This window comes from Mobula hypostoma, chromosome 3 (assembly GCF_963921235.1).
Source record: "Mobula hypostoma chromosome 3, sMobHyp1.1, whole genome shotgun sequence".
Lineage (NCBI taxonomy): Eukaryota > Metazoa > Chordata > Chondrichthyes > Myliobatiformes > Myliobatidae > Mobula > Mobula hypostoma.
Genome location: NC_086099.1, coordinates 6,076,181 through 6,090,815, shown reverse-complemented (window position 1 = coordinate 6,090,815; position 14,635 = coordinate 6,076,181). Strand labels below are relative to the sequence as shown.

At 43.4% G+C, this 14,635-nt stretch overlaps 1 protein-coding gene across 5 annotated transcripts in view; it reads left to right on the top strand.

Moving 5' to 3' along the window:
• The window catches only part of dym (dymeclin), a 405,267-nt gene that overhangs the window by 83,654 nt on the left and 306,978 nt on the right, over positions 1–14,635 (top strand). For all 5 annotated transcript variants that reach the window (XM_063042598.1, XM_063042602.1, XM_063042600.1 and 2 more), the window contains 2 exons: positions 6,715–6,848; positions 9,871–9,943. In XM_063042598.1, the coding sequence (XP_062898668.1) occupies positions 6,715–6,848; positions 9,871–9,943 (207 nt within the window). The remainder of the gene's footprint in view (positions 1–6,714; positions 6,849–9,870; positions 9,944–14,635) is intronic.

The following is a 14,635-nucleotide window of genomic DNA, read 5'->3' as shown; positions in this document are numbered from 1 at the left end:
CAGTATCAGGGCACGGGATTGAGATCTGTCGCTGGAGTCTGTCACCCTCCCAGTGAAACTACCCCAAGCACACATTGGCGTTTCTGGCATTAAAATGGGATGTGGTGGATAAGTTAAGTGCTTATCAATATAGTGCCAAGTTTGAGGTGAGGATGGTCAACAATCCATTAATTTATATCCTGACCTTGGTGAAATTGGATGTCACAGGCCCTTGTTGGTTGGCTGCGCTGTCTGCCTATGATTTCGGTCTGAAGTACAGGCTGGGGAGCTGAAATATTGATGCAGATATGTTATCCTGATGTATGCATGAAGGGCTGGAAATGGACGGAGAGTGGCAGAGCATTCCTACACCTGGAGTTTTCAGTCATGGGGAAGTCAGAGGTGAGGCTAGGGCAGGATCAAGCGGTGGATCATTTGGGAGCTTCTGGTTGTACCATTCCACAACCTGTCTGCTCTTAATACAAAGCAGTTGCCTGAGTTGAGTCCAGGGGAAGTGGCTGCCGCTCAGCGAGATGACCCATGTATCAGTACCGTTTGGTCAACTGTTGCAGAAGGAGATGTGGCCCAAGCTGAAAAGATGAAACACATTTTAATTCCACATCCCATTCCCATTCTGATATGTCTATCCACAGCCTCCTCTACTGTAAAGATGAAGCCACACTCAGGTTGGAGGAGCAACACCTTATATTCCGCCTGGGTAGCCTCCAACCTGATGGCATGAACATTGACTTCTCTAACTTCTGCTAATGCCCTACCTCCCCTTCGTACCGCATCCGTTATTTATTTATATACACACATTTTTTCTCTCTCTCTCCTTTTTCTCCCTCTGTCCCTCTGAATATACCCCTTGCCCATCCTCTGGGTTTTTCCCTCCTCTCCCTTTTCCTTCTCCCTGGGCCTTCTGTCCCATGATCCTCTCATATCCCTTTTGCCAATCACCTGTCCAGCTCTTGGCTCCATCCCTCCCCCTCCTGCCTTCTCCTATCGTTTTGGATCTCCCCCTCCCCCTCCCACTTTCAAATTTCTTATTAGCTCTTCCTTCCGTTAGTCCTGATGAAGGGTCTCTGCCCAAAACGTCGACTGTACCTCTTCCTAGTACCTAGAGATGCTGCCTGGCCTGCTGCGTTCACCAGCAAATTTGATGTGTGTTGTTAAGATGAAACACCCTCCTGTATCTCTACTGTTGAGAGAACAGAACAACCTGTAGTTGAGGAATCAGATTCTATTCTGGGTCACGTCTTCTCCAGACAGGCCTCACTGTTCCCATTTGGTACTGCCTGAGAAATACTGTAGGATTTTGTTGAAGTCACTTCACAATGATTCAGGACATTTGGGGTTCGACAAGACCTATGGATTGGTCTGAGATCGGTTCTACTGGTCCTGAATGAAGACTGAAGTTGAAGAGTACTGTAAGTCGTACGTTCGGCGTATTTGGAGGAAGACACTGCCTACGAGGTCCACTCCATTGTCCCACTTGCAGAGTGTGGGGCCACTTGTTCTGGTATGTATGGATTTCCTCTCCTTAGAGCCTGATTCTAGAAATACGGCGAATGTCTTGGTTATTACTGATCAGCTTGGAGGTCAGCAAGAAGAACAAATGGAGTCAGCATATTGAGCATCTGGTCTACTGCTAAAACTGTAGACAGAATGAAGCTACTGATACTTGCCATATTACTTAATGTTTGGGTGCAAAGCAAGGTTGCCTTTTGACCTCTGGTTTGGGACTGATGGGGAAGATTTGCCACAGAAGACCTATCTGAAGTATGTGCCTGACATGAGGAAGGAATTGCAAAAGGCTTATGAACTAGTGGAGGTCTCTGCTACAAAGTAGAATCAAGGAAATAAGAGGAGATATCAAAAGATTAGGTTCTCCCAACTGATGCTTGGGGACAGAGTTCTCATAAAGAGCCTGGGGCTACCAGGGAAGCAGGCTGACTGCTGGGTGGCTACGCCTTACATGGTGGAGAGTCAGATGCCAAATGTACCAATTTTCTGGGTGAAACCAGAGGATGGGAATGGTCCTGTCAAGATTCTCCCTAGGAACCATCTTCTACCTCTGGGTCAAAGGGTACGTGTTGACTGATCGCCTGACCTGGGCGCTACACCTAATAAGAGGTCTCTGCAGCAACGTGGGAGGACAAAAGGAAAGTAGTGGAAAGGTCTGGAAGGGATTTAACCACTGAACGTGGTATGGACTCAGAGGATGAGGAAGTGACGGTATGGTACACACTACCTTATGCAAACTCCCCGATCATTGACAAAGAGATTTTCAAACCTCCCCAAGTGGATGCGGATGAAATGGGGGGGGGGTCTAGCAATGGATGGGCAGGCTTGCAGCTGGACAATGATGGGAGACTTGGCTCGAAAGTACCTGGGAATGAAGCTGAGCTCAACCAAGTGACAGGGGGACCTGAGTTGTCGGAAGGCATGGGTAATAGACAGGGGGAGGCCTCTCTAGGTAGACAGGAAAAATCCCCGGGAGTGTCTCAAGCTGAAGAACTAGATGTTGGGATAAGTAGTTCTCAAAGAATCAGGAAACTCCCAGATAGGCTGGCCTCTGTTGCACCGGGGATCAGAGTGTTGTGCCTATTCCCCTAGTGAGATATGTCACTACCATTTACAAATGGATTGGAGGGTCTGACATCATGAAATTCCTTTGAAAACTGTGTTATTAATAGGGGGATTGTTTGGTGGGGGAGAGTGTAATGCTATGGTAAAGATTATACTGCTAATTTTGTAGGGTATTTCATGTAATGGTCTTTCTGCAGAAACAGTGTTTGGGTTACTGTTAGAGATAAAGAATACTTCGGAAGGTGGGCTATCCAACTAGGAGAGTGGTTCTACAGAAGATTGTGGTGTGGCTTTTGGCTGACATAGTGTGGGTTTGGTTGGCGGGAGATGAAGAGAGAAGATGTTGGATGGAACTGGTTGTAGGATTCGATCTGGCTGGAAAATGCCAATTGATGGAGGCAAGACATGGGGGTCTGCTAATGATCAGTGAATATGGCTTTTGGAAGATTTAAGCTCCAACCCCTGCACATTTGACTGTCTAATTATAATGGGCACTTTTGATTTTTTTTTCTTTTCTTTACTAACTCTTCGGATAGGTTGACGCTCATAAATATACTTATTTATAATTGAATGCAGTGTGTGATCTGTTATTTCATTCTGACGGGCTATTGCAGAGGCAGTAATTCACACAAACTGGGGTTTGGGTGAGTGAGACATCCCAAACCCATGAATTTGGTGGACCCAAAGTCATATACTCCCCAGACCCTGCAAGACCCTGCGGCAGATAGTGAGGTCAGCTGAGAAGATCATCGGGGTATCTCTTCCCGCCATTACAGACATTTATACCACATGCTGCATCCGTAAAGCAAACAGCATTATGAAGGACCCCACGCACCCCTCATACAAACTCTAAATAATCTGCAGATGCTGGGGTCAAAGCAACACTCACAACACGCTGGAGGAACTCAGCAGGTCTGGCAGCATCCATGGAAAAGATCGGTCGACGTTTGGGGCCGGAACGTCAACCGATCCTTTCATAAAACTCTTCTCCCTCTTGCTATCTGGCAAAAGGCACCGAAGCATTCGGGCTGTCACGACCAGACTATGTAACAGTTTCTTCCCCCAAGCCACCAGACTCCTCAATACCCAGAGCCTGGACTGACACCAACCTACTGCCCTCCACTGTGCCTATTGTCTTGTTTATTATTTATTGTAATGCCTGCACTTTTTTGTGCACTTTATGCAGTCCTGGGTAGGTCTGTAGTCTAGTGTAGTTTTTGTGTTGTGTTACCTAGTTCAGTGTAGTTTTTGTATTGTTTCATATAGCACCATGGTCCTGAAAAACATTGTCTTGTTTTTGCTGTGTACTGTACCAACAATTATGGTCGAAATGACAATAAAAAGTGACTTGACTTGACTTGATGAGTTGATTTGGTGGGCCCAAAGTCATATACTCCCTAGACTCCCTGAAGGCAGAGAAAGGTGGGTTCTCGCCATGGAATCCAGTGGTTGTTAGCAAGGGGCTAATGTGCTGCATTTCCAGAGACACCCATGGGGTGGTGGGCGAGCTTCATTCAGATGTAAAGTAATTATTCAGTATATCTCCCAGTTGGTATCTTTTGCAACAACATCCATTTCAGTAGCCCATATAGATTTCGACACCTCTTTTCCATTTATAATTGTAAACTTTTCAATTGTCAATTTGTTTATTGTTACCACATAAGACCTTAAGACATTGGAGCAGAATTAGGCCATTTAGCCCACCGAGTCTGCTCCGTCATTCCATCACAGCTTTTTAAAAAAATTTATTGAGATATAGCGTGGCTAGGCCCTTCTGGCCCTTCGAGCCACACTGCCCAGTAATCTCCTGATATAACCTAGCCTAACCATGGGACAATTTACAATTACCAATTAACCGACCAACCATACATCTTTGGACTGTGGAAGGAAACTGGAGCACCCAGAGGAAACTCACGTGGTTAGAGTTAGCGGTGGGAATTGAACCTGGGTCGCTGGCACTGTAAAGCGTTGTGCTAACCACTACCACTGCCCTCTCAACCCCATTCTCCAGCCTCTTCCCAATAGCCTTTGACACTCTGACTAGTCAAGAACCTACCAACCTCTGCTTTAAATATACCGAATGACTTGGCTGTATGAGATGTAGCAAAATGCTATAATTTAATTATTAAGAGTAGAGCACAGAACAACTCTTCCGGCTCTTTGAGCTGCGCTGCCCAGCAACCCACTATTTGTGGGAAGAAACTGGAGCACCCGGAGGAAACCCATGCGTACACGGAAAGCAACGTAGAAGCTTGCTTACAGAGGGCGCCGGAATTGAACTCGAAACATTGATGCCCCGAGCTGTAATAGCAATGAACTAGCTGCTATGCCACCATGGCACTGTTTGCATGCTACTCAGACAGATCATTCCATACTGAAATACTTCACAGATAATTGTGGTAGTACAAAACTAAAAAACACAATGCAGAATATAGTGTTAGCGTTATTGTTACAGAGAAAGTGCAGTGCAGGTAGAGAAATAACGTGCATTGGCCATGATGAGGTAGAATAAGAGATCAGGAATTCATCTTCGGCATATATGAGGTCCTTTTAAGAGTCTATAACAGCACGGTGGAAACCTGCTGACAACTGCTCTCAGCCTTGTGTATCTTCTGCCCAATTGGGAGGGGGGAAGAAGAGAGAATCACCAGAGCGGAGGGACTTTTATTATGCTGGCTGCTTTCCTGACTCTGTGGAGGTGCCCCAGTTTATTAAAGACATAGAACATAGAATAGTACAGCACAGTACAGGCCCTTTGGCCCACAATGTTGTGCCGACCCTTAAACCCTGCCTCCCATATAACGCCTTCTTCCACCTGACTAAATTTTCCACCTCACTTGTCACCCATGGTTCCTTCACCCTACCATTCTTTATCTTCCTCACCAGGACAAATTTATCCCTAACCTCCTGCAAGAGATCCCTGAACTTCAACCACATGTCCATAGTACATGCAAAAACATCATCCCAATTCACACCTGCAAGTTCTAGCCTTATAGCTTTATAATTTGCCCTTCCCCAGTTAAAAATTTTCCTGTTCTCTCTGATTCTATCCTTTTCCATAATAATGCTAAAAGCCAGGGAGTGGTGGTCACTGTCTCCCAGATGCTCAGCCACTGAGAGATCTGTGACCTGACCCGGTTTGTTACCTAATACTAGATCTAGTATGGCATTCCCCCCAGTCGGCCTGTCAACATACTGTGACGGGAGTCCATTCTGGACACACTTAACAAACTCTGCCCTGTCTAAACCATTGGAACTAATCAGGTGCCAATGAATATTAGGGAAGTTAAAGTCACCCATGATAACAACCCTGTTATTTTTGCACTTCTCCAAAATCTGCCTCCCAACCTGCTCCTTGGTATCTCTACTGCTACCAGGGGGCCTGTAGAATACCCCCAGTAGAGTAACTGCTCCCTTCCCATTCCTGACTTCCACCCATATTGACTCAAAAGAGGATCCTGCTACACTACCCACCCTTTCTGTAGCTGTAATAGTATCCCTGACCTGTAATGCCACCCCTCCTCCCCTTCCCCCCTCTATCCCTTTTGAAGCACTGAAATCCAGGAATATTGAGAATTCATTCCTGCCCTGGTGCCAGCCAAGTCTCTGTAATGGCCACTACATCATAATTCCATGTCTGTATCCATGCTCTTTTATAATTTTAGAATAGCTTATTCTTGTTTCTGTTAATGAATTTTATAATTTTTGAGTAATCAGTAATGTAAACTCATTTTACAAAGCAATGGACTATAACTTCTAATGTGGTCAGAGTGGCATGGTAGTGTAGTGGTTATTGTAACGCTTTACAGCGCCAACAACCTCGATTCATTTCCCACCACTCTCTAAAAGGAGTTTGTACATTCGCCCCATGAATGCGTGTGTTTTTGACACTATTTCCTGTTTACATTTTAAGGACATACAGGTTGGGGTTGGTAATTTTTGGGCACACTATGTTGGCACCAGACACTTGCGGGCTGCCCTCAGCACTCCTTGGATATTGTTGGTCGTTGATGCAAACAGCACCTTTCACTGTATGTTTCAGTGTTTTGATGTACATTGGCAAATAAAGATAATCTCTAAAAATATTTTGCAATCCATTTATAACATGCAAATTCACCATTCTTCTTGTGTTTCTCTCATCAGCCAGCTGTTTATTTGGCAGGCTCATAATGCCTTGTTCATCATACGATGTTTACTGAAAATCTTTGTTAGCCACATGCCCGAGGAGGAGCTTCTGCTTAACTTTACATACCAAGAGAGGGCACCATTGACTTACGGTGAGTAAAGCTGAAAGGAAAATCGATTAACTGAAGATTTATATTTATCTATTTTATGGCACATTTATCTTGAGTCATATTTCTTAGTATTACTTTGGCCTTTAAACTTGAGGTACTGTTTACTTTGCATTATATATGTCTTTGTGATATATCTTTCAAGATTGTGTAAGATCATTTCCAGTAGACATGTGTAAAGGAGAATGAAATAATTGTTACTCTGGGTCTGAAGCAGCACAAAAACAAAACAATAAGATAAAGAACACAATAATTTAAGAAAGACAATAAATATAAATACATAAGATAGCTTATATACATAGATTGATGTATGTCCATAAAATAAAGCTAGGCACAGGGGTGTCTGGACATAAGGTGACTCTGGCAGGAAGTTATAAAGTAATGGTGGTTGAGGGTGTGGAGGAGTGGGTTATATATCCTTGATGACTGGTAGTCTAGTAACTACCTGTTGTAGAGCCTTCCTGGCCACCTTGGTGCAGCTAACAGGCAAGAGTGCTATCAACTGAGCCATGGCTAGCACCACTAACCTTGGCTATGACGCAGAAAATAGGTAAAATAGCAATATTTCTGTAAATTGCATAATGGTACTTAAATACAACAAAATAGTCACAAACTCAGGGTGTTTGGAATTACAAAGGAGTAATTTATATTCCGGGTTGCAGTGTGATTGCTTTTCTGATTTGCATGAATGCCCATTTTCCTTGGTTTTATTGCATATGTAAAGGTTCACAATGCTTTTATGGTGGATTTAGTGAATTACTTGGTTTTTATTGTAAATTGTCATAGACAATAATAAATATAATATGGTAAGAAGGCTGTAGACTAATGGAGCTGACAATTCCAATGGCATTAAAATTATGCTCTCAAACCTCTGTTGTCTTGGGGCTATATATATATATATATAGGAAGGCTTCAGGAGTAAACCCTGAGGAGAAAATCCAGAGCTGGAGTCCCTAAGGCAGTCCTTAGTTGGCAGCTCCTGCGATGCTGCTGGTATCACACTGTGTCAATCTTTGCCATTCTTTGGGTTCATCAGTTGCATGGGGAGGGGGAGCCTGCTGCATGGGCAACCACTTGCTTTCCATATTGTACTGCCTTGGCTTGCGTATTGATTACAGCTAGGAAGCAACATCCATGGTCCACCTTGACTCACGGAGGCTTCAGAGGACTATGTTTGACCATGAAGGGTGCAACAACGAAGCCCGTTGTTTTCATTCCTGACAGCAGACATACATAATCTTTCCGGTAGTGATTGCAGTATGGTAAATTGGCAAGATTGCTGGTCAATTTCTCTTCTAAACATACTTGGCAATCAAATACGACATACTAGTGGTGTATATTGTTTGGGTTGTACCTGCCACTGTTAATTACTCTAAGTTGAAAGTTTAAAGTAAATTTATTATCAAAGTACATGTATGTTATCATATATTGTCCTGAGACTCATTTTTGCAGGCATTTACAGTAAATACAAAGAGACATAATAGAATCAGTGAGAAACCACACACAACAAAGGCGGACAAACAGTCTGCACAAAAGACAGCAAACTGTGTGAATTTTAAGGGAAAAAGAAACAATAAACATCAAGAACATGAGATGAAAAGTCCTTGAAAGTGAGCCCATAGCTTGTGGGAATAGTTCAGTGTTGGGGTGAGTGAAGGTATCCCCTTTGGTTCAAGAGCCGAATGGTTGAGGGCTATGAATTGTGAAAAAAATAGTACCTTGAAGAGTTGGTAGAAGGACTGTTGTCATAGAGTCTAGGAGCACTACAGTCATAGAGCACTGCAGCACAGCAACAGGCCATTCGGTGCATCTAGTCTGCCTAGTCCTGTGGACCTGCCCCTGGATCATAGCCCTCCATATCCCAGCAATCCATGCACCTATCCCAGCAGTTATAGATTCATAGAACATTGCAGCACAGACAGGCTATTTGGCCCATCTAGTCAGTGCCGAACTATTAATCTGCCTAGTCTCATCGACATGCACCCAGATCATTGCCCTCAACACCCCTCTCATCTATGTACCTATTAACATTTCTTTTAAATGTCGCAATTGAACCCACATCCACCACTTCCACTGGCAACTTGTTCCACTCTCTCACCATCCTCTGAGTGAAGAAGTTGCTGCTCAAGTATCCCTTAAGTATTTCATCTTTCATCCTTAACCCTTGCAGCTAGTTCTAGTCTCATCTAATCTCAGTGGAAAAAGCCTGTTTGCATTTACTCTATCTATACCCCTCATAATTTTGTACATCTCTGTCAAATCTCTCCTCATTCTGCTATGCTCCAGAGAATAAAGTCCGAACTTTTTCACCCTTTCCCTATAACTCAGGCCCTCAAGTCTGGCAATATACTTGTAATTTTTTTCTGCTGCCTTCATTCTTATTGATATCTTACCTGTAGGTTGGTGATCAGAGTTACACACAATATTCCTAATTTGGCCTCACTAATGTGTACAGAGAATTGTGAAATTGCCCTGCTGAACTGTGTCCATGTGCTGAGAACTGATATGTGCATTCTGAGTGGCTGTGCAGAAGGAAGTGACAACTCAGCTTGCAAAGACCATAAGACAGGAGCAAAATTAGGTAATTTAGCCCAAATTCAATAATTTGAGAGTATATTAAAGGCATCCGTTAGTCTTGCAAGACCATGGATCTGCACCTGGAAAGTCTTCACTCTCCAGGGTGCAGGCCTGAGCAAGGTTATATGGAAGACCAGCAATTGCCCATGCTGCAAGTCTCCCCTCTCCATGACACCGAGTTGTCCAAGGGAAGGGCAAGGGCCGATACAGCTTGGTGCCAGTGTCGTCGCAGGGCACTGTGTGGTTAAGTGCCTTGCTCAAGGACACAACACGCTGCCTTGGCTGGGAATTGAACTCATAACCTTCAGATTGCTAGTCCAATGCTTTAACCACTTGGCCATGTGCCCAGATATATAATAGTATATATCACTAGGTAAATATAATTTTATTGTCATTCTAACATTTATGTATTTAAATCTTTTTTTTTAAGGGGCTGAGCCAGAAGGTCTCCTGGAGGGATTGATATGCACCTTAGTACATCTCATTATTGAATTGCCATTGTTGTAAGTTTTGTTGCTTATGTGACCTTTATGACTATGTCATTTTGTTTAACTTATACATGATATTTAGAGTCACACGTATAAAATGGTTGAGGAACTCAGCAGGTTAGGCAGCATCTATGGAGAGCAGTAAACGGTTAACATTTCAGGCTGAGACCCTTCATCAGGACTGGAAAGGAAGGAGAAAGAAACCAGAATAAGAAAATGGGGTGAGAGGAAGGAGTACAAGCTATAAGGTGATAGCTGAGACCAGGTGAGGGGGAAGGTGAGTGTGTGGGGGAGAGGAGGAAGAAGCAAGAAGCTAGGAGGGGATAGGTGGAAGAGGTAAAGGGTTGAAGAAGAAATCTGATGGGAATAGACAATGGACTATCTGAGAAAAGGAAGGAGAAGAGGAACTAGAGGGAGGTGATTGGGCAGGTCTTCCCATCTCCGCTCTTCTACCCATATGGTCTCATCTACCATCTGCCAGCCTGTACTTTTTTGCCCATCCCCACCTGTTATTCTGGTTTCTTACCCCTTCCTTTCCAGTCCTAATGAAGGATCTCAGCCCAAAACTTTGATTGTTTATTCATTTCCATAGATGTTGCCTGACCTGCTGAGTTCCTCCAGCATTTTGTGTGTGTTGCTTTGAATTTCCAGCATCTGTAGAATTTCTTTTGCTCTTGATATGTGGTAACATTCATACATTTTAGAAATGTTGATGTTATCTCTTTTTGATGATGCAAGGACCATTGCCAGAGGCTCAGCAATCTCCTCCCTCGCCTCCCACAGTAGCCTGGGGTACATTATGTGGATAGTTAGAGGCTGTTATCCAGGGCTGAAATGGCTAACACGGAAGGGCACAGTTTTAAGGTGCTTGGAAGTAGGTACAGAGGAGATGTCAGGGGTAATTTTTTTACGCAGAGAGTGGTGAGTCATGGAATGGGCTGACGGCGATAGTGGTGGAGGCGGATATGATAGGGTCCTTTAAGAGACTCCTTGATAGGTACATAGAGCTTAGATGACTAGAGGTCTATGGGTAATCCTAGGTAATTTCTAAAGTAAGTACATGTTCGGCATAGCATTCTGGGCTGAAGGGCCTGTATTGTGCTGAGGGTTTTCTATGTTTCTATGTCATCTGGTCCCGGGGTCTTATCCAACTTGATGCTTCCTGAAAGCTCCAGCACATCCTCTTTCTTAATGTCTATATGCTCAAGCTTTTCAATCCACTGTAAGGCCAGGATCCTTTTCCTCAGTGAATACCGAAGCAAAGTATTCATTAAGTATCTCTGCTATCTCCTCTGGTTCCATACACACTTTTCCATTTGATTGGTCCTATTCTCTCATGTCTTATCCTCTTGCTCTTCACATACTTGTAGAATACCTTAGGGTTTTCTTTAAAATTGCTCGGCAAGGCCTTCTCATGGCCCCTTCTGGCTCTCTTAATTTCATTCTTAAGCTCCTTTCTGCCAGCCTTATAATCTTCTAGATTCATATCATTACCTAGTTTTTTTGAACCTTTCGTAAGCTTTTCTTCTTGACTAGATTTTCAACATCCTTTGTACACCATGATTCCTGTACCCTACCATCCTTTCCCTGTGTCATTTGGAACGTACCTATGCAGAACTCCACACAAATATCCCCTGAGCATTTGCCACATCTCTGCCACAAATTTCCCTGAGAACATCTGTTCCCAACTTATGCTTCCAGGTTCCTGCCTGATAGCTTCATATTTCCCCTTACTCCAATTAAATGCTTTCCTGACTTGTCTGTCCTATCCCTCTCCAGTGCTATGGTAAAGGAGATAGAATTGTGATCACTATCTCCAAAATGCTCTTCCACTGAGAGCCCTGACACCCGACCAGGTTCATTTCCCAATACCAGATCAAGTACAGCCTCTCCTCTTGTAGGCTTATCTACATATCGTGTCAGAAACCTACTTGAACACACCTATCAAACTCCACTCCATCTAAACCCCTTGCTCTAGGGAGATACCAATCAATATTTGGGAAATTAAAATCTCCCACCAAGACAACCCTATTATTATCACACCTTTCCAGAATCTGTCTCCCTATCTGCTCCTCAATGTTTCTGTTACTATTGGGTGGTCTATAAAAAAAACCCAGTAGAGTTATTGACCCCTTCTTGTTTCTAACTTCCACCCACAGAGACTCTGTAGACAATCCCTCCATGAATTCCTCCTTTTCTGCAGTCATAACACTATCTCTGATCAGCAGTGCCACATCCCCACCTCTTTTGCATCCCTCCCTGTCCTTTCTGAAACATTTAAAGCCTGTCACTCTAAGTAACCCATTCCTGCCCCTGAGCATCCAGGTCTCTGTAATGGCCACAACATCATAGCTCCAAGTACTAATCCACACTCTCGGCTCATCTGCTTTGTTCATGATTTTTCTTGCATTAAAAGTTGGTTTGCATGTGAAATTTTGGCTCCTGGAGTCAGGATTGAAGTTAACCTAGAATTTTGTCACATCTGCTGCAGCTGGTAACACCCTCACACTAATACAAGTTCGAGTTTATTGTCATTCAACTGTACACATGTATTCCACCAAATGAAACAACGATCCTCCGGACCAAGGTGCAAGACACAGTACATATAACTCACTCACATAACACTCATCATCATTATCATTATCATTATGTGCGGTGTCATATGATGTGGGTGATCATGGTCTTCCACTATCCACAACCATAATTGTTCTTGCCAAGTTTTTCTGGAGAAGTGGTTTGCCATTTGCTTCTTCTGGACGGTATCTTTATAAGATGGGTGACCCCAGCCATTATCAATGCTCTTCAGAGATTGTCTCCCTGGCGTCACTGGTCACATAAACAATATGTATCAGCTGCTCGTAATGGCCACCGGTCATCTCCTCCCATGGCTCCACCAGGGGTGGGAGGGTGGCCAGGCAGGTGCTACAACTTACCAAAGAGTGACCTGCAGGCTAGTGCAGGGAAGGAGCTCCTTACACCTACTTTGGTAGAGACATATCTCCACTCTGCCACACAACAAATATATGAACAAATAATAAATTATATTCCACAAAATTGACATTTAGCATAAGGTGCATTTACGATACAAGTTAAAAAGTAAACAGTATAACGCTACTGTCCCTTCATACGTGATGAGACCTGGGTGGTGATAGGGAGTTCAGTAGTCTCATGGCCTGGGGGAAGAAGTTGTTTCCCATCCTAACAGTTCTGGTCCTAATGCCTCCTGTCTGATGGTAGAGGGTCAAAGAAATTGTGGGATGGATATGGGGGTACTTGACAATGCCAAGGGCCCTGCGTATGTTTGAATATTCTGCTCCTATGACTCAGCAAGTGGAAGTGTCTAAGCAGACACTCCTGTGTGGTATTTGAGACACTGTTCTACAGTCTGAGTGGCAATAAGCCTAAGTCCTGTCTGTAAACTATGTATGATTCCTAGTTTCCAGAATACTGTCTGTTCCTGTCAACGTCATCAAAAGAAATATAAGACAAAAGTAGAAAATACTGGAAATATTCAAAGTCAAAGTAAATTTAGTGTCAAAGTACGTATATACCCCCATATGCTATCTTGAGATTCGTTTTCTTGCAGGCATTTACAGGAAAATAAAAAAGAACGTAGAATAGATGAAAGTATACATAAAGAATGACCAATAAACAGTGTGCAAAAGAAAACAAATTGCGCAGATTTTAAAAAAGTACCAGTTTGTCATGAGTAAAGCCGTTGAGGACATCTACAAGGAGTGCTGTCACAAGAAAGCAGCATCCATCGTCAAGGACCCCCACCATCCAGGCCATGTGCTCTTCTTGCTGCTGCCATTGGGAAAGGTACAGGAGTCTGTAGACCCACACCTCCAGGTTCAGGAACAGTTCTTATCTGTCAACCACAGGCTCTTGAACCAGAGGGGATAACTTCACTGAACTTCACTCATCCTAAAACCAAACTTGTTATTTAGTTTTTTACTGATGTTCTACACAGCACTGTTGTAACACATAGTTATTTTAGTTGCTGTCACCTTTCTGTCTGCTGCAACCATGCTGGCAATGCTACATTGACCTCTCTCATTAATAAGGCATTTTTGCCCAAAGAACATTTTGCTCATTAGATATTTTTGTTTCTCGCTCTATTCTCTGTAAACTCTGGAGACTTGTGTGTGAAAATCCCAGGAAATCGCAGTTTCTGAGATACTCAAACCACCCTGTCTGGCACTGACAATCATTCCATGGTCAAAGTTACTTGGATCACATTCCTTCTTCCCTTTAATGTTTGTTCTGAATAACAACTGAACTTCTTGACCATTTCTGCATGCCTTAATGCCTTGAGTTGCAGCCACATGATTGGCTAATTAGATATTGGCATTAACAAGGAGTATACAGGTGTGAGTAATAAAATGGTTGCTTGAGTGTAAGTTTACAAATGAGAGTCATTTAGAACTGTATTACTGATAGTTGAGGTCTAATGTGTTCCTGAACATCACTTTCAAGCAATATTGAGGAAAAGTGATAGGAATTTGGCAGGTAGGAGAACTGAAAATGGAGGAAGCTTGACAGGAGTATAGAAAGAGTCACCATCATTATGTGCTGCGTCGTATGACATGCACAATCATGGTCTTCTCCTCTCTTATCCATGACCATGATTGTTTTTGGCAAATTTTTCTGCAGAAGTGGTTTGCCATTGCCATCTTCTGGGCAGTGTCTTTAGAAGACAAGTGA